The sequence below is a fragment of the Phoca vitulina genome, unplaced genomic scaffold, assembly GCF_004348235.1.
Source record: "Phoca vitulina isolate PV1807 unplaced genomic scaffold, GSC_HSeal_1.0 scaffold46, whole genome shotgun sequence".
Classification (NCBI taxonomy): Eukaryota; Metazoa; Chordata; class Mammalia; order Carnivora; family Phocidae; genus Phoca; species Phoca vitulina.
Genome location: NW_022589749.1, coordinates 10,681,141 through 10,701,045, shown reverse-complemented (window position 1 = coordinate 10,701,045; position 19,905 = coordinate 10,681,141). Strand labels below are relative to the sequence as shown.

At 47.0% G+C, this 19,905-nt stretch overlaps 1 protein-coding gene across 1 annotated transcript in view; it reads right to left on the bottom strand.

Annotated features, from left to right (window-relative positions):
• Positions 1-19,905, bottom strand: part of DNAH10 (dynein axonemal heavy chain 10) — a 129,574-nt gene that overhangs the window by 35,891 nt on the left and 73,778 nt on the right. The window contains exons 40-52 of the mRNA XM_032431401.1: positions 18,983-19,118; positions 17,709-17,831; positions 16,108-16,242; positions 15,587-15,803; positions 12,340-12,459; positions 11,268-11,413; positions 8,914-9,066; positions 7,681-7,941; positions 5,742-5,914; positions 4,623-4,716; positions 4,187-4,354; positions 3,433-3,621; positions 29-200 (exon numbers count right to left, since the gene is read on the bottom strand). Of these exons, the coding sequence (XP_032287292.1) occupies positions 29-200; positions 3,433-3,621; positions 4,187-4,354; positions 4,623-4,716; positions 5,742-5,914; positions 7,681-7,941; positions 8,914-9,066; positions 11,268-11,413; positions 12,340-12,459; positions 15,587-15,803; positions 16,108-16,242; positions 17,709-17,831; positions 18,983-19,118 (2,087 nt within the window). The remainder of the gene's footprint in view (positions 1-28; positions 201-3,432; positions 3,622-4,186; positions 4,355-4,622; positions 4,717-5,741; positions 5,915-7,680; positions 7,942-8,913; positions 9,067-11,267; positions 11,414-12,339; positions 12,460-15,586; positions 15,804-16,107; positions 16,243-17,708; positions 17,832-18,982; positions 19,119-19,905) is intronic.

Below are 19,905 nucleotides of genomic sequence, written 5' to 3'. Positions count from 1 at the left end.
GCCCCTCGCGGGAGCAGCCCCCCAGCACCTGACGTCAGCATGTTGTTGATGAGCTCCAGGAAGCCCTCCTCGGCCACGTGGGCGTCCGTGAACAGGAAGATCATCATTTTGTTCTCGGTCCCGAGTTTGAGGTAAAGGTTCTTCAGGTCTTCCCGGAAGTTGTTCTCAGAGTAGCCTCGGGTCAGCAGGATCTCAAACACCTGCCGACAAAGAGCACAGCAGGGTGAGACCACCAGCCAACGGCGGGGGGAGAGGGGCAGGCTGTGCAGCCGTCTCGGGGACACGAGTGACAGCGAAAGCAGACGCCCCGGGCCATCTTCACAAACGCTGCTGAGTGGGAAACGCAGGACGAAGGAAACTCAGACATACCTTTGTGTCAGACGAGCGGTGACAGATATATGCTATGTGCACACACATGTAGACGTGACAGCGTGTGCGGGGGACACAGGTCTGTGCAGGTGGGATCACGTGAGTACGGCTGAAAAAAGGACACCTTCGGTCGTTAAACGAATCATTTGAGTCACAGGGCAGGGGGACAGCCAGGAACGGGGACAGGGCGGGGGGCAGGAAGCAGAGGATGGGCCAAGCCGCGAAGGACAAGGAAAAACGGAACACACACACACACACACACAAGCACAACCGTCACGTGTGGGCACAGTCTCGTTCGGAGTTCATCGAAAATGAGAGAGATCGTGGGAAGATGTGTAGGGCAACTAAGGAAGAAGCCATTTCAAATTCTTAAATTTAAAAATCTTACTACACACAAAATAGACATAAATGTAAACAAGGACACAAATTTCAGTCACCTCTTTTCCCTTCATTTCCCTTGGCCCCAGGGGGCATACACGTGTTAACTGCAAGCAGCCCACCGTCAGCTCTGAAACAGCTCAGAAGACTTACAGGAACTCAAACGTCCCCAGTACCCAGCCTCCCCTCGACCCCAATTCACACCCACGCACGGGGGCACACGCACCCTCTGTTCCACTCACATGTCCTTGCACAGCACTCGGTGCACTTCCACACTTACACTCACGTGGTCGCACAGACCTTCACATTCTCTCTCTCTCTCACACACACACACACACACGCTCAAGGCAACACAGACGACGTTCAGCCAAATATTTGGTCTCCGGTTCCATCTGACACCTGCAGACCCCATCTGTCCTCCCCGGGTGCAGCTTCTCTGCTTCCCCACCACAGTTCCTAACTCCACTTGGCATGAACCGCTCGCTGGGATCCTGCCCCCCCCCCTCCAGCCTCCCCTCCACTTCCCGGGCAGGGCACAGCGACAGCCCAGCTCGCCTTCATCCTCCTCCTCGGTCCCTCAGGCACCCTCTCTCTGCCATTCCTCGAGGCCAAGACGCACAACCACTACCTCAGAGGAAAGTTATGTCTGATTTACGCAGACCCATCAACAGAAAAAAATCAACTTGTCTAGAAAAAGGTACAATTATAAAACAATGACATTTTGGTCACATTTTTTTTTTTTTTAAGATTTATTTATTTATTTGAGAGAGAGAAAAAAAGCAAGCAGGGGGAGACGGAGAGGGAGAGAATCCCAAGCAGACACCCCACTGAGCACAGAGCCTACATGGGCTCGATCCCACGACCCTGAGATCACCACCTGAGCCGAGACCAAGAGTCAGATGCTCAACCGACTGAGTCACCCAGGCGCCCCTTGCTCACACATTGTATCAGATTTTAAAGATAAATCAACCAAATTTGTTTTTTCACTTTTCTAGAAATGTTTTAAACAAAAGGTCAATATTTGTGAAATACTGCAAGCTAGATTCACTCAACTAACCCTGATTGCTCTTCTATATAAAGAGTTCTCACAAATCAATAAGTGCATAAAAAGGCAGCTCACAAAAGAGGAAAGACAAATATCCAATGAGCATATAAAAAGATATTCAGACTTCACCATGAATTTGAAGAAAGAAATGCTTATTTAAACTATACTATATTTCACCTATAATATTGGCAAATATCAGAATGACAGTATCCAGCGGTGGCAAGAACAGGGGAAAATGGGCATTACCAGTAGCATAAATCAGGATAATCCTTTGTTGTGGCTGCTATTGGTTGTTAAGGCATTTAAATGAACAAACCAAGCAAGATGAAGGACATAATGCCACTGTCCTCACCACCCATATTTAACCTTTGCTTAAAAAAACCCCCACATTGTCATGCATGGGTCTTGGGAATGACTTTTTAGATATGACACTAAAGCATAAGCAACGAAATCAAAAACAAACAAGTGAATTGTAGAGACGACTCTTCTCCAAAATTCAGCCTCCCTGCGTGTTACACATCTCCACTTGGAGAGGCCCCCGGGAGTGAACTGCCAGTGGGCACGGCGGGAGCTCACTGGAAGATTCTGAGAATGGTGTGGAGAAACAGGAACCCCAACGCAGTGCTGGTGGGACTGGAGAATGGTACGGTCGCTTTGGAAAACAATCTGGCAGTTTCTCAAGTGATTAAACATGAAACTGCCATATGGCCCGGCAATTCCACCGCTAGGTATCTACCCAAGAGACACAAAAACACGTGTTGACACACAGACTTGTACGTGAGTGTTCAGAGCAGCGCCGTTCACAGTGGCCAAAGGGTGGAAACAACCCACATGGCCATTAACGGGTGAAGGCGTAAACAGAACGTGGTCAATCCAGACAACAGAACACGATTCGGCCATAAAGAGGAATGAAGTACTGATCCATGGAGGGAGCTTGAAAACATTACTACGCTAAGTGAGAGAAGCTATCACAAAAGACCACATCCTCTATGATTCTATTCACAGGAGAGTCCAGGACAGGGAAGTCTACAGAGACAGAAAGTAGATTAGTGGTTTTTTAGGGCTGGGTGAAGGGCAGAAAGCTAAGGCGCATGGGATGTCTTTTGGGGGTGACAAAAATGTCCTCAAATACACTACAGTGATGGTTGTGTGGATCTGTGAATATACTGGAAAGCCCTGAATTGCACATGGGTGAATTGTATGACCAGTGAATTGTATCTCAATAAAGCTATTGCTTTGGGTTTTTTTTTTTTTTTTTTTAAAGAGATTCTAAGAATGGCCCAGAACTGTGTGGGCTGGTCGTGCAGATACAAAGGCCAGGAAGCAAGTCGCTGACCCGAATGCTGGGTCCACGGAGGTTTGGGCCAATCCCTCCTCCACATGAATACACACCACAAACCACAAGACTTGCTCATGTTTGACTCTCAAATTTGATTTGACATAGTCTCCACTCCAAAGATAATACAAAAGTTAGATTCTTTGGACATTCAGTTAAAATAATAACAAGAAAAAAAAACAACTCTACACTCCATGAAAACATCATGTTATGATCGGTTATAGATTATTCCAATATTTGCATGAACTACCAATGGCTGAAACTGGTTTAACAAACTTATTTCTGGGAGGGGAGGTTGACTCACCTCGCAGCCGGCTGTGAAGGAGGCCAGCCTGGCAAGAGACTGCTTCCCAGAGCCTCCAACCCCGACCAGCAGGGCGTGGCCACGGTCCATCCGGATGATGCGATGCACACGGGTTAGGTGCTCCAGAGCATCATCAAAGAGAACTAAGTTCATTTTGGTGTTGCTTTCATTATACTCCTCAAGAATTTCCTGAATTAAAAAAAAAAAAATTGAAAAGGATCACTGGATTTTGAGACAGACTATTTCCTTTTGTCCAGGAGGAATTAAGAACGGAGGATTGATTTTCTTTTCAATAATCTATAGTGGTTGAAATAATTAAATCATCTGGGTTTATGGGACTAAATCTAGTGTTGACAGCTAAGGTTTTGATCTGGTTTGTGATCAGCCAGCAGTGAGCCAAAGCTCATTATAGGGCTCAAGTCATGAGTTAAAATGAAAATGAATATCAGAGAGTCAGCTGAGTAGTTCCTAAACCTGGCTGTGCATTTGAACCCCGGGACCTTTCATGGGCTTGAAGAAGGGAAATTCAGAAGGGCGAGCCCAGGGGCCCGTGCATTTAACACATTCCTCAGGTCATTCCGTGCACCGCCGGACGTGGTAATCACCGACTGGACACGAGCCTACATTCTGAACCTTGAGACAGCGGCATGGGTATTCTCAGCTCCACCTCCTGAGCACCCGTGCAGTGCTTGGTTCCCCTGAGAAGCGCTCCCAGGAAATGTGAGCACATGGAGAAGATCACCCCCATCCACACCTGAAACAAAGCCTTGGCTGCCTCATAATCCTGGATGTCTTCATAAATGCGTGTTTCCTCTTCCTGCAAGGCCATCCGGAAGTCTCCAAACAGAATGGGATCCCGCATCACCACCTCCACATCGTCATTAAAATGTTCCGTAACTAAGTCTCTTATGTGGTCTTGCACCTTTTGACAGAAAACCACTTAAGGACCCAGACTCAACAACATAGATGTGCTAAAACTTGTCAGAAAAAGAACATACGCTAAGATTATCTGAGGTAATTCTTTTTTTCCAGTTGCTACCCACCCTCCTTTATCCATCAACTTCTCTTGTTAGTATATTTTTCTCCATTGGTGAACTATATAAAAAAAAATACATGGTGGGGGAGGGGGGTTACTACACTTGTTTATTTCACCCAGAGTTGAATTTGCTGGTCTATTTTGAGGTACTGACCAGTTGCTTGTCTGTTTCATTGATTAATCGGTCGTGGAAGACCCTCAGACACTCGTTTCTCCAGACTCTCACCATCTGGGTCACTGTCTGGAACCTACATGATGGAAGGGGCAAAATCAGTCTTGAAGTCATCTAGAGAGAGAGGTGCCACATGCCACTATTTTCAGATGGATACACAGGGCACAGAAAAGGACGACTTCTCTATAGTCCTTTTCTCCCCCTGGTCTCACATTAATGAAATTTAATGGAAGCTAACAAATTAAGTGTAAAGACCATAAAATCACCATCTACAATTTATCCTCTGGTCAGGAAGAAAAAGAACATTATCAGTAAATGACATAACTGACATAAAATGTATACCTGACCCGGCTCCTACTTGCTGGGATATATGAATTTAAAATCAGCATCAAGGCCACTGGCCGCTTAAGAACCAGCTCCATCTGGCCCCAGTTCCAGAACTTTCTCTGGTTTCTGACAAAGAGCCCTCACCCCCTGCTATATACCTGGAGCTGTCTTCTCCTGAACTATCATTCCAAACCCTTCAAGGGTACCTGAGAATAAGTTTGGGTACGTGGAAAGCCCTCAACTAACTCACTTTTCAAAATTTTGTGGACTCAACGTGAATCCACAAAATCGGACTATGCTTGCAAATCCGCATAAAGTATACATTAACATAAATACACAAGTCTAGCTTTAACAAGAAAATGTCTATACCCAGACTTAAATCCTTTGTCCTCTGTGCTTACTTCTCCCAAAGACACACATAATGTAACCAATTAGCAACTGCAAACAATTCAGTTGCCTGAGCAAAAGGCAACTTTAGAACTAGGAACAAATGATCAGTAGAGCAGTCCCACTGAAGGGCTAAATCCACTTGTCCACGTGGGTGTCCACACATCTGCCTTTCTTGATTCCACCTGTCTTCAAGTCAAGGGCTTACAAGTCATCAGGCCTTAACCATGCATTTAACTCTTCTCTTCATTTAACATAAACAAAAAGTGGGTGAATAAGGGATACATTGATTCATCGAGTTCATTGACAAGTCCTCTGTCATAAAAGAGTAAGAAAAAGCATCATCATACCAATGGGCCACATGTTAGTGAGTCAAAACAAACTCACCGCTCTGGATTCGTGAGGACAAAACCATTAAAAACTCTCGAGAGATCCCGAAGATTAAAGATGTAATGGAACTTAGATGGGGTGGGAGGCAAGTCCTGCACAATGGTTTTGTAAAGCGCCAATGTGCAGAAAGTCAGCTTGTCACTCACAGCCATGATGCTTTCATGAAACACCTAAAAAATGAAGTGTCTATCAATGGATGAATGGATAAGCCAATGTGGTCTATCCATACAGCAGCATATTATTTGGCCATATCAAGGAGCAAAGTATTAACACATACACTACCACACGGATGAACCTTGAAAACATAAGGCTAATGAAAGAGGCCAGTCACAGAAGACCACATAGTGTATGATTTCGTTTATATGAAATGTCCAGAAGAGGGAAATCCACAGAGACAGAATGCAGATTAGCAATTGCCAGGGGCTGAAGGATGAGATAGTGTGACCGCTTTTGGGGTGACAAAGATATTTTGGAATTAGATAGTGGTGATGGTTGTACAACATTGTGAATGTACTCAATACCAATAAACTGTATACTTTATTTTTAAATATTTTATTTATTTATTTGACAGAGAAAGACACACAGAGAGAGGGAACACAGCAGGGGGAGTGGGAGAGGGAGAAGCAGGCTTCCTGCGGAGCAGGGAGCCCAATGTGGGGCTCGATCCCAAGACCCTGAGATCATGATCTGAGCCGAAGGCAGACGCTTAATGACTGAGCCACCCAGGCGCCCCAAACTGTGTACTTTAGAATGGTTAAAATAACTAATTCTACACCATGTGAATTTTACCATAATTTTTAAAGAGGAGATATGTAGGGGCGCCTCGGTGGCTCAGTTGGTTGAGCATCTGACTTGATTTCGGCTCAGTTCATGATCTCAGGGTCGTGAAATCAAGCCCTGTGTCAGGCTCTGCACTGAGCATGGAGCCTCCTTAAGATTCTCTCTCCCTCTGCCCCTCCCACCACCCCCCATTCTTCTCTCGCTCTCTTAAAAAAAAAAAAAAAAAGGAAATAAAAAAATTAAAAGGTCAAAGAAACTCATCATCTGATTTGCTTTGTTTCCCTAAATTTTCACATTAACTGGCAAGTCAACATGATGTGAAACCAAAACCCAAACCAGCCTTTGGTTTGCGTTTGATTTGACTAGTGCAGACCTCCCAGTTTTGAAAGTGAATAGTTTAAGGTAAGGCGTGAACATGCCAGGTGCCCACAGTTCCTACTGATCACACCTCGCCATTCCATGCCTTTATCTTTCCTGCCCCTGAAGACTTTGTGTGCACAGACCTCACCATAGGAGGGAAATGCCAGGACCAAAAGGTCATCATTTAAATGAATGGGTTCCATTTTGCAGGAGGAGGCGGCCAAGTTAAATCATCATACTGAGACTGAGAGCAGTAACTAGTATCTAATGAATATCTGCTATGTCCTAGACACTGTGCCACACATTTCACGCGCATTTTTCTCCTTTCATGCTCCCAGAAACTCAGTGACGTGGATACCATCATTACCCCCTTTCCAGACGAGAACCAGGTCTAGGAGAGCTCAAGGAACGTGCCCAGGGAGCAGAATGGGGTCTGATTCCAGGTCCTGGTCCCCTAGTTGAGTCACTGCTGCAACTCAATGTGGCACATGTAACTCAGGGCCACATCATGACTTCTGTGGACCCAAGACACTCTTGCCTTCTGGGCCTCTTCCACCATAAAAATATATTACTTTATTTTTTACGACTGTAATGGTATAAAGATGAATATAATCCAGGCTAGACTATATTCATTTTTTTCTTCTGGTTTTGAAAGGAATCAGAACATTTTCATGGACCCCCCCCAAAAGGACCGTGGGCCTCATGCCTTCTGTGCCTAATGCCTAAGTCGACCATGCATACACTTCTCCCCAACACAAGGCCCTCTAGTTTAGACAGCTAACTAAAAGCAAGTTACCGAGGTGTGGCCTTTCAGGATGGAGGAATAAATTAAATGCAAAGACTCCTCTGAAGGAAATGGTACATTGAAGACATTGAACAGTGAAATAAATCTCGGATCAACTTCATTGCGGCCTCCTCCAGCTTTTCCCATCGCAGCGATAAAGCCAAGGTCCCGAATGCTTTTACAGTTCAGCTCCTTCCCACGGTCATATAAGTAGCCTCTTTCCAACAGCAGCTTCAGCAAGGCGACTGGCTGTTGTGTGCCATATTCATCCACCTTGATTTAGTTTTTAAAGAAAAGAGATAACAGTAGTACCGTAAAACAGAACTCAGGGATGCCTTTGCTGACCATCTAAACTAATTCTTGTCTCTTCTCTTACTCTCTCTGAGCACCGTGGTTTTCGTTCCACAGGGCTTCTCAAGGTTTGCAGCTATATATTCATTTGTAATTTTTTTAAATCTGTCTCATAAGCTCCATGAGAGCAGGGACTACCTATGTTTTGCTCATCACTGCTCAGCACCAGACCCATAAGAGGTGCTCAATAAATATATGTTAACTGGATGTATGCATGGATGGATAAAAGGGTGTATGGGTGTGTGCATGGATGGATGAACAGATGCACAAACGGATGAGTGTGTGGATAGATGAATGGATAGATAAATGGATGGATGGATGGTTGGATGGATGGATGGATGGATGGATCCTGGCTCTGCACACAGTCTATGTGGAAGATAGATTTTCAGAGGAAAAAAACATGGTTCTGCAGGAATTACATAAACTTAAATTTTAGTACTAAGAAAGATTCACACCACTCAGGCTCTGGCCCCAGAAACACTCTCCTCACGCATGCTGAAGTTTCTCTTCCTTGGTAAATCCAGAGGAATCCTTGGGAAGTGTCTGCCATATGCTTCCCAAGTATGTGGGACTGAGAACAATATTATCATCTAAGCGCATTGGGAAATCACTTACTCAAACACATGCTGTAAAGAGTTTGGAGGCTGCCTGCTGCTTACTTTACTCCTTTAAGAAAGCAAGGAAAGCCATCAGTAGGCAAAAGTCCCTCTGGGTAAGAAGAGCATTCCGGTAACATTGTCTCCTGAGCTGGCTCCCCATAACCAGCACCCTGCAGGTGTTACGAAGAATGAAGACACGTGTTCTCACACTCCCAGACTCCATACACATACGCAGCAACACAAACACAAGAACACAGCCTTGGCCACCGCTCCCTGCTCCACAACCTAAGGCTACCTTTGGCATATTCATGTCGTCCATGAACACCAGGAGGCGTTTTCCCATGGGTGGGCCATACGTGTCTTTGGTTCGTTTTTCCACATTTGCTTCCAAATTTCTTTGGATATCCATTGATGTGGTGCGGGAGGAGAAGTTGACCATTAACACAATCTGCAACAGAGAAGGATCATTCCAGAAGGTGGTCGTGTCTTCACAGTACCAGAGGGAAATGCTGGACCATGCGCTACCATCAATTTTGCAAATTCACTGGTATCTGAACTTTTTTATAACCCAACGTGTGTCTGTCCTCCATTCTTTCCTTTTGGCAGGTGATACAGGGCAATAATGGGTGGTGGCACATGGGCCTTGGGCACAATGGGGACTGGGTAGGGGGGGTCTTAGTTCTGCCCAGTTCTGGCTAGGGGACACCCAAAGAGAGGTTCAACCTTTTAGACCTTCGTTTTTCTCATCTGTAAGACGATTATAAAGCATCTGCTTGGACTACTTCATAGGGTGATTTAATCACAGGAGATGAAATCCACAGAGGTGTTTGCAATATGACAAAGTAATATTCAACCATAAGTGACTAGCGTGCCTGCTGCATCTTAATAAATAGGTCTGAGAGAGCATCTTTGGAACTAGCTGCTGAGAGAAAGGTGAGGGAGGCCCCCAGATCCCTGTGTGGAGTGCACATCCTCACACACGGGACGGACCCAGGCCTCTCACTGTGCTTCTTAGAGCAGTGAGAGTTCATTGGTCAGTGGTTCTCGGACTTAATTATGCCCCCAAGTCACCTGGAGGGCTTGGTGCCACGCAGCCCCAAGGGCCCCATCCTCAGAGTTTCCAATTCAATAGGTCTAGGACAGTGTAAGCAAGTTTTCAGGCAATACTCCTGGCCTAGGGACCCCCTTTGAGAACCAGTGCTGTAGATCACCCTGCCCTCTAAGGGGCCCACAGGTGCAGGTGCAGAGGAGCTGAACGTGGCAAAGGCGAATGTGCATCTCGTTATAATGAATGTGATCAGATGTGCCTGTTGGGCCGAGAAGCACTGGCTGCTGAATCCCAGGGGAAAGGGCATCGTGGTGGGGGTTTCTGAATGTCACTATTATTTGCCTGACTCCACAAACGTGCAGGTCCCTCGGGCTGGAAACCTCCCATCTGTGCCCTCCACAATGACATCCTGAGAGCTAAGTAAACCATGTTTTCATGCACTGGTGTGTGGGTGGGCTTGAGCACTCACAGGCAGGCCGGCCCAGTCCTGCCCACATCACACGACGCCCATCGCGCAAAGCCCGGCTGCCCATTCCCTGCCCCAGGGGGCCCTCTGGTTTCCTGGGAACAAGCCTAAGTAAGAGAGTCAGGGAGGAAAGCTGAAGGAAACTTTGCTCCCCTTGGAGGTTCCAGAAGGAGGTTCCAGAAATGATGAGTGAATATTAACAAAAACCTGAGTCAGAGTGGATCTGGGGCAAGTACATATGAGCTGGATATCCTGAAACTCACAGGCAGCTCCTTGGAGGAGAGAGAGTCTTTCCTCAGTTATTAAAACACTAAATAAAAATTGTTTAAAGCCAGGGCAGTTGAAATGATGAGCAGGCAGCCCATGTAGGGCAACTCTAAGTCTAGAAAGGAGAACTACCCTCCTTGTTCCTAACGTTTGGTGGTGCCCTGGCACATTCTGCACTCTCATGTTTCAGGGGTTCTTTTTCGAGTCTGTCTCCCCCACTGACTGTGAGTCCCTCCAGATCTGACCGCAAGTTGGCTGTTGCCTGCCCCCGTGGCACGGACACGGTCAGACCCTCCCACGTATAACACAGGGCTGGAGGAAGGCAAAAACCACAAAACGGTGATGAGTAATGCGACGGCCAGCCTCTAAGATGACCCCCGCTCATCCTTACCTCCAGGTATTCACCTGCGTAGGCCCCTCCCACGCTCTATCAAGGTGATTCACCGTGATCTCTGTGTGACCCACAGAAGGTGGCAGAAGTGAAGGTAGGTGATTTCCTAGGTCATCAAAGGCAGTGCAGTATCTGATTTGCCATCCATCTTGGACACTGGCTCTGGCAGAAGCCAGCAGCCCCATCAAGAGGCCATCCAGCAGCCCTTGGAAAGGTCTACACAATGGGGAAACTGAGGCCTGCCATCTTGGAAGAGGGCCCTCCGGCCCCCATCAGGCCTTCAGATGACTACAGCCTTGGCCAACGGCTGGCCAGTGATCTCAGCAGAGAGTCTGAGCTCAAACCACCCAGCGGAGCCACTCCCAGATTCCTGACCCACAGAAATGGTGAGATACGGAGCGTCGATTGCACTGAGCTGCTACGCATTGGGGTTGTTTGTTACGCAGCCGTAGGTAACGAATGAGTACAATGACTTACATTGATCTCTTCGTTCAGATTTTTGAGGAAGTTCTGGGTAGTGGCTGTCTTGGAGGTACCAGATTCACCGACCAAAATAACAGGCTGCTTGATCTTGACCATCTGTTCCAGCATCCACGTCATGCGTGTTGTATCCACTGTATGAACTGAGGAACACGTTAGGCATGGGAGCATCCGGAAACGCCAGAGGATGAGCAGGTGGCAACACGGAGCTCCACGGAATCCCAAACAACCCACAAAAAGCATCAGCGAAAACCCAAGACGTGACCTTGAAAACGCACAGGTGGGTGCGATCTGCTTAGGAGAACCTCCTTACCCCAACCGTTTATCTTTAATAGCTTTACGGAGATATAACCTACACACCGTGAAATCCACCCACGTCAAGGGTCTAGTTTGGTGAGTTGGACACATTCCTATCACTGCCACAGCCAGATTTAGAATACCCAAATGGGTTTTTGATATCCAGTTCTGCTGGATATCAGGATATTAAAAACTCAGCGTCTCCGTGGCTTACGTCAGTCACCTCTCTGCAGGGCCTGGTTTCCTGACCAACGACTTGCTCCAAAGACGAAGCCTGGTCTGGCTCAGTCCTACACACTGGTTGTTTTTAATCCTGACCGGCTCCTGAGGAACTGGGTACGTCTCCCTCTATCAGCCACTATTACCTAAATAGCCAGAGGGGCGCATTCAAAATACAGCTCAACACAGAAACATCCACGGCACGCAAACCCGAGGGGGCAGCGCCTTTCACAGCACGCTGCCTCGCTCGTTCCTCTTTCTCTCGTCCTTCATTCCTTCCGGGGCCAGCCAGCCGTCCAGGGACGCGAGGGGACGCGGAGCCGCCCGTCCAGCCACCACCCCACCTGCCAGGTAGCAGCTGAGAGTCACCGACGTCTGCGGATGCTCGGCACCAGTGGCACAGAAAGGGAACCGAGCGCGCCACCTTCTTGGCCCAGCCCACACACTGGGTGGGCCTCGGGAGTGCCACAGAGGCCACCGGACCCATGCTCCTGCCTCACGGAACGAGAGCCCCACGCTGTTAAACCAAGAACGGGGTTTGCTTCTCACTTACCCAGGATGTCGATGAATTTCCTCTTGGGGCTGTGCACATAGTCAGGAACTAATTGATTCCACGGTATCCATTTCTTCCGCGTGGAATCAAAATGAAAGTCATACAAGGTTGGAAGGTGACCTGCGGTAAACAGTGGCCTGATTTCACTTCAGTCCTAGACCTGGAACTTCAGAATCAGCTCTGGCACATGCTAGAGTTGAGCTAATGCTCCCTGTTCCCTGGACGGCAACTTAACTGAGTATGCCAGTGAACGCTCCCGTCCACTGGGCGGAGAGCCGCTGAGTCCCTTCCCTGAGAACACGAGAGAGAGGCAGACAGGCCCGGTCCCTAGGCTGACAGGTGTTGGTGGGCTGGCGGGGGGGGGGGGGGGGTGCTACGTTCTGCTACAGGGCAAGCCCAGGTGCCACGGGCACCCGTGAGGGCGTCTAACCAGGAAGGGGCAGGGGAGAGGTCTGAGAAGCACCGGGTGCCACAGGGAGCGTGGGACGCCCCGGGCCTCCCCAGAGCACACGCCTCTTTGTACCTGAACACCACTCACGGGGTGCTCCGCAAACTCAGCTCTAAGGAAATCTCCCTCGGGCACCTCCTCCCAGACAGACTGCCCCCCGTAGGCCCCAGCAATGCCAACTCTTACAGCTAGCACTGGGAGGAACCTTTCCCAAAGGAAATGCCATCCAATCTGAGACCTGAAAGGTGGGCAGTCCTGAGCTGAGAGCACTGGGGGCCACCGGGAGGCTCTGTCAGAGGGAGAAGAGAGCACAGCTGGTGGCTGGAGGGACAGAAAGGAGTGAGTGGGCAGTGCAAGAGGGAGCAGCGAAGTCAAGCTAGAAGGGCCGTGGGGCTGTTGCACGAAGAGCCCGGTCGACCTTTCCAGATGCTGGTTCTCCACCCTGTGGGTACTGGGGAGCCACTGACATTAGCCTCCTGGGGGAGACGTGGTCAGATCTGCATATGCAATGACCAGTAGGACTGTAGAGGGAAACACATCTGGAGGAGGTAAGGAGAGACTGGGAGATCTGTTCGTGAGGCCCCTGCCTTGCCCGGGGCACAGGTGACAGGAGCTCACGAGAGATGGCAGGGGTGGGGGTGACAGACAGAAATGACAGGTTGTGGGGGAAAAAGTATCAAGGTCACCAGTGTGCAAAGCAGGCAGACAGGTGATTGATAGATGATGATGATAGACAGATTTCAACAGAACTGAGCTAGGGAACCAGGAGAAGGCGCAGAAGGGAAGGAGACTGGCAGTCAGAAGATGTGGGCACATGGCCAGCACTCCGTGAGGACATGAAGCACAAAAGGAGGCTGGAGGACTGAACCCCAATGTGAGGAAGGGGCGGAGGGAGGAGACGGGCAGGAGTGGCCCTCTGGGCAGAGGAAGAACATTTCAAGAAGGCAGGGCGTGGTCAGCCGCACTGGACGCTGGGGCAAGGTCAGGACAGCGAGGGCAAGAAGGCCCATGGGCTCCGGCAGAGAGGGCAGGGGGGATGCTTGCTGGAAGCACATTTCAGCTGTGGGGCGAGGAGGTGGTGGCTGTGGGTTGAGAAGCGAGAGGGATGAGAGGACAGAGCTTGCAGCCAGCCTTTGAAGGATGCATGGCCTTAAAAGGAAAGAGGCAGAGAGACGTCTCTAGAAGGAGACAGGATTAGGAAGGTGTCACCTGAGCAGGTCCAGGAGCGGCTGGGATGGGGTCAGTAGGGGAGAGACAGGAGAGGCAGCTCAAGAGGAGCCCAGCGAGGAAGCGGGCCCCTGAGCGGCAGGCGGGCAAGTCCCAAAGTGCAGGACAGCCTCTGTGGCCGGGGCCACCTCCTCCCTGAGCAGGGAGATGGGGAGCGGAACAAGTCTGGGGGAATCTGATGCCTTCCATTTTTCCTGTGGAAGCAAGAACGATCTTCTGCAGAGCGAGGGGAGAGGGTCAGGTGGAGGTCTGGGGGGAAGAAAGGGAGGCTACCCCTGAGGACGGGAGAGTTCAAGGCCGAGACTCCATTTACGGAGGCAGCAGTCTGAATTCATGGTTTTCTGTGTCACTCAGCCCTGGAGAAGCACAGAAGACAGATTCAGGGCTCCTCACGGGGATTTAAGAAAGGACAACAGGGCAAGGGGGCCAGGGGTTGGGACAAGAGAGGGTGAGTAATAGACCAACAGTGAAGGACGCGAAGAGAAAAGCAAGGAGCACAGGGTTGGGCTAGAGAGGGGACAAGAAGAGAGGTGGGTAGCAGTCCCCGCAAGGCCCAGATGGACAGGTACGGCTGGAGTCACAGAGGCCAATATACATAGACGACGCAGACACAGTGCCGGGTGTTTTGAGCTAGCATGAGGTCAGGGGACCCGTTGCTGGGGTTGAGGGCAGAAGGCATCTGGAAATGAGGTGTCCACAGGGCCACTCAGGTCCCCAAAACGAGAGCACACTAGGGCCCCCAAGTGAGGGGCTTGCTGATGACTGCCACACGAAGCCCGCATGGCGTGCAGAGTTGGGAAGCACTCACCCAAAGGAGGCTTGCCGAGCTGGGAAAGTCTGAGCAAACTGCCACCCAAGAGGGCGGGGACTTGAAAAACATCTTTTATTTGCTCAGTGGTCTCCATTAGAAAGACCTGAGACCATTTTACTCTATGCGTTCAAAAGAACACCCGAGGTAATGAGGATAGACTACGACTTGGAAAGATGTCTACAGGCCAAGTCATATTCAAATATCATCAAGAAAAAGACAAAGACGGATCCTAGTGTTATGTATAGTTCTTGAAAAAGGCATGCTTTCACCAAATATAGTTCTTGGAGCATGCGCATTTTTTCACACACAAACTTAAAACTTTAATATGATGATCTCCTAAGAATGACCTACCGATCCTCACTTGATCACCTTCTGTTCAAATACTCGGGAAGACAGCAGCGAATTAAGTCATGGAAATTTAAGAGAGGCGGTTTAAAAAAAAAATAGGTAAGTCCAAAGGAGAAGAAACTCAAAGTCAGGCAAAGTGTGACAAATTTTAAAAACTTAAACAAAGGGAAGGCAGCAAGTGCCTAGCCTCAGAGGAAAAAAGTTTAGTCAACGTGAAAAGCCACTGGGGCTCCAGCTCATGCATCGGAACTTCTGAGGATACACCAGGGGCTCTGACCATTGCATGTTTGTCCACAGAAGCAAACGAGCTGCAAAACCCATACAGGCAGACACGTGGAAAAGCAAGGTCACTTCCTCTAAAAACCTCCCCAAAAGCATTCTGAGCAGGAAAACAGGCTGCACTCAGTTCTTACTTGGCAATTCCCCGGGATTGGCCCATTCCCCTTCCGTATCGGCAGAAGGCAAAGAAGCAAGTCGTTTAATACATTCATCGAATTTAATCCTTCCATCCTCGAGCAGAGAAGCGCCCAGAGAACAGTACAGAGCCTCTAAGAAATAGCACTCCAGAAGGTCGGGGTCCTCTATTTCTCCTTCTAGTAGTGCATCCAACATCTTGGTTAACTGGGTTACCTAGTGCACAGGAAAATCCCCGATCAGCCCATATATTGTACTCCCCCCACCCCAGGGTCAGTTCTGGTCCTAAATCCTGGGATCCCAGGTCCCAGAGTGATGGGAACTTATGACCCACCATATTGGTTCAATCAGATGGAGCCTGGCATCTTGTCCTGCACAGGGTCCCTGAAGGAAGAGCTGTGTCTTCCTTGTCAGTAACCTGCAATGTTACAGTTCACCCCCCTGGCATCTCTGCTTCCCTTGGACTGTGGGTCCACCTTTAGGGAAGAATTTCTCTTTGCTAACGGAGATAGTTTCTTACCATATTTAGGTCTGTCTGAGGGACTATTGTCTTCAGCTTCTCGCCTTGTCTTCCATCCACTATCCCTTCCACTATCACATCGATGAGATAGGGCACGTATTTCTCAAAGAGACTCTCTAAATTGCCCTGCTCTACCTATAAAAGAGCAGAATTCCAATGCATTTTCAAGGATTCCTTTATTTAAATGGAAGCTAGTGGAAAGCTTATCTTGGCAAAAGAGGGATGAGAAAGGTCTTCTGATGAATGATAAATTTGACAGGTGAGTAAACCCTGGTAATAGTGCCTTATATTTGTAGAGATTTGTCCCCAATAGTGCACTTTCATCGTGAAGCATTTCATTTCACTGCCATAGAGTCTACCCCACCACCGGGGAGGGAGGGAGGATAGCAGATCCCATTTGACAGAAATGGGGCTGATTATCTTTGAATTCAAGTTACATGGCCACAGTCAACTTGCAAAGAGTGCAAAGCAGCAGAAGGCCCCTCTCCCTATCAAGGCATTGAGGACCACCAGAGATTGCATGGGCCATTAGACAGCCCTCTCTCCCTTACAGCAATGCCTCCCATGGTCCTATCATGTTCCCCTTGGTCTTCTCTTCTGTGGGATAATTATGTCCTGGTTTCCAATTCACTATCAGCCTAATGGTCCTTCTAGTGATACTTTGAGAATATGGTCATGGTGTCCTGGGTGTGGTCAAATCTTCACATGTGTGTGGGCCTCACAACCTTCACATGACTGTCACACCTATCTCTGCACTTTTTTTTTTTTTTAAGATTTTTTTTAATTATCTGAGAGAGAGAAAGAGCAAGAGCACAAGCAGGGGGAGGGACAGAGGGAGAAACAGACTTCCCACTGAGCAGGGAGCCTGATGTGAGGCTCGATCCCAGGACCCTGGGATCATGACCTGAGCCAAAGGCAGGCGCTTGACTGAGCCACCCAGGCTCCCACTCTGCACTTTTTAATGAAGCCTTTTGTACAATGATACAGGTTTTAGCAGCCACGTGACACATGACAGAGTTTGAAGTTAACTAAAACCATCAGAACTCAATTACATGACAAGCTAGGTCCTTCACACACAACATTCATCCAATTAAGCAAAAGCTGGGCCCAGCCCCTCTAGAGACAAGTCTCTTAATAGCTGGGCCTGGTTGAACCAGGATTTGCCAACTACAACCCGCAAGCCAAATCTGGCCCACCACCTGTTTATGTAAATAAAGTTTTATTGGTACATAGATATGCCCATTCACCTACAGTGGCTGCTTTCAGGCCACAATGGCAGAGTTCAGTAGTTGCAAAAGAAACCACATGGCCCACAGACCTTAAAATATTTACTCTCTATCCCTTTACAGAAAAAATTGTCAGCCCCTGATCTATATTATCAAAATCATTACCTATCCCATCAGTTATGGAATTATCTGGAAATCTCCTAAGTGTATCTTCCATGTTTTCATCCAATTTATTGATAACACTAAGTGCTTAAGATCATAGACAGATCAAGGTCAAGGTCATGGCTTTAACTACAAACATCCCTCTGGATTATGTTTATCCAACTAACCACTAGTACTAATAACTTTTAAGTTCATTTTAGAAATAATTTCCACCTTGTTTTGTATTTCATTAACCCATTTTTTCCAGAATGGTTGATATTTCAAGTTTTTAGGATCCACATAAACCATTCCACATCGAGACACAGTTGCAGGAGAGGCATACTGTAAATCTCCAACCTGGAGAAATAAAGAAAACCAGTCATGTCTACAGCTATAAACAACTAGACTGCATGTTTAAAAGCCTTTGTTTTATGTAAAGTTTTTTCAACTGCATAAAACCCATGTCATACCCAGATTAACACAGCTTTCATGAGGCTTCTAACTGAACACTTAAGTTTATCATGGGAAGATTATACATTCTGATGTAGCACCTTTTTAAGTTTTCTTTAACTATAAATTAATGTGAAAATTAATATACTTTAGACTACCTGACAAAAATAGAAAACTATAGAGGAGAAAATAAGTTATCCAAAATCCCAACACCAAGAAACAAACATTGTTTTGGAGTATTTTCCTCTCAGTCTTTTTTCTTCACTTTTTTAAAACATAGTTGAGATTGGGTAGTATAAAACTTAATAGGTATGCACCTACACTATAAATATAACACACTTATCTTTCTATGAAAAAACACAGTTCAGTCAACCAATAAGAATGATATGCACAAATATTCATGCATCGACAAATTTTGCAGGCCAAGTTAAAAACAGCATTGACATTAAGCCAAAGTGAAAGCAAGTCTCAGGGCCACCACTGTGAAACAGGTTCAAAAGATATGATAGAAAGTTTGAAAATTTCAAACAAATGAAGAAAAGTTAAAGGCAAATAGTGTGAGAGAAAAAAGAAGGCAACTACAAACTCCAGATTTAAAAAAAAGACTCTAAAAGAAAGTAAACATAATAACAGTATATTAGTTGGCTCTACAGTAAATATTTCCATATACATAATAATGCAAATACTGTTTACTGATTTAACTGATTTAGCAATATAGTATTCTGAAGAGGGGAGTAAGCTAGTGGCATGAGAGATGAACTCTCACTTTCATAGCAGTCATAGCATAGACTGGAAGGAAGGAACAGCATGCTAAGTGTGTTATTTACTGAAACTAGGATAATGATCAGAAGAAGTAATGCAAGAGTGAAAAGTAGTTACTTCTGGGATTCAATAAAGAGGGATAAGAGGAGTAGGGGGAGTACTGAGTTGTACTCATCATAAAAACTCTTCTGCATTGTTTGGGTTTTCTTTAGTCATCTATATTTACTACCAATTTAATGAACATTTAAATTTTTAATTAAAAGACATATTAAAAATTATTTTTCATCACTACTTGCCTCAAAGAGCAGAGCACAGTGTGCTTGAAGCCGAATGCGCTCACCATTGGCCAACGTCAACAGCTTGTTGTCATCCATCACAGAATTCATGTTTTCCACCCACAGAGCATCTACATCACCATCAAATAAAATACACCTGTAGCAAAGAAAAGTAAGCCAAGCTTTGGAAGAGGCATACTGTAAATCCCCAACCTGGAGAAATAAAGAAAACCAGTCATGTCTACAGCTATAAACAACTAGACTGCATGTTTAAAAGCCTTTGCTTTATGTAAAGTTCATGAACCTCCCCATTCATGCTGATGTCTTTTTCCTGGAGTTTTGTCCCAGGACCTGTGACAGAGCACCCAACTTGGTCCAGAGCTTTGACGCATAAAATCAAATGGAAAAACAACAACAACAACATAAAAATTGAGTCCAGGCCCCTGTGCGGTTTGTTCAGTTGAGCGTCCAACTTTTGGTTTCTGCTCAGGTCATGATCTCATGGGTCATGGGCTCAGGTCCCACTTCGGGCTCGGTGCTCAGCAGGGACTACGCTTGGGGATTCTCTCCCTCTACCCCTCCACTCGTGCACTCTCTCTCCCTCAAATAAATAATCTTACAAAAACTGTTTGAGTCAGTCAGCAACATTGAATTGAGAAATTAAGAATTAAGAAACTTCACACAAAAATCTGGATGTCTTGCTTCTCTTGCAGACTGGAGGGCTGACAACACAGACCTGCATTCTGGCATAGGAACAATCTGCAGAAGCTCAGTAGCAGCTGTCCATGGAGACAGACAGTACCACGATCTCATTTTTTTCTTGAAACTGAGACTGAATAGCAATGGCTATTTATCACTGGTTTTTACACCAAGTTTTCTCATGGTAAGGTTAAGAGAAAAGGGAAATATTTTATATACCCATGTGCAATGGGTTGAATGGTGGC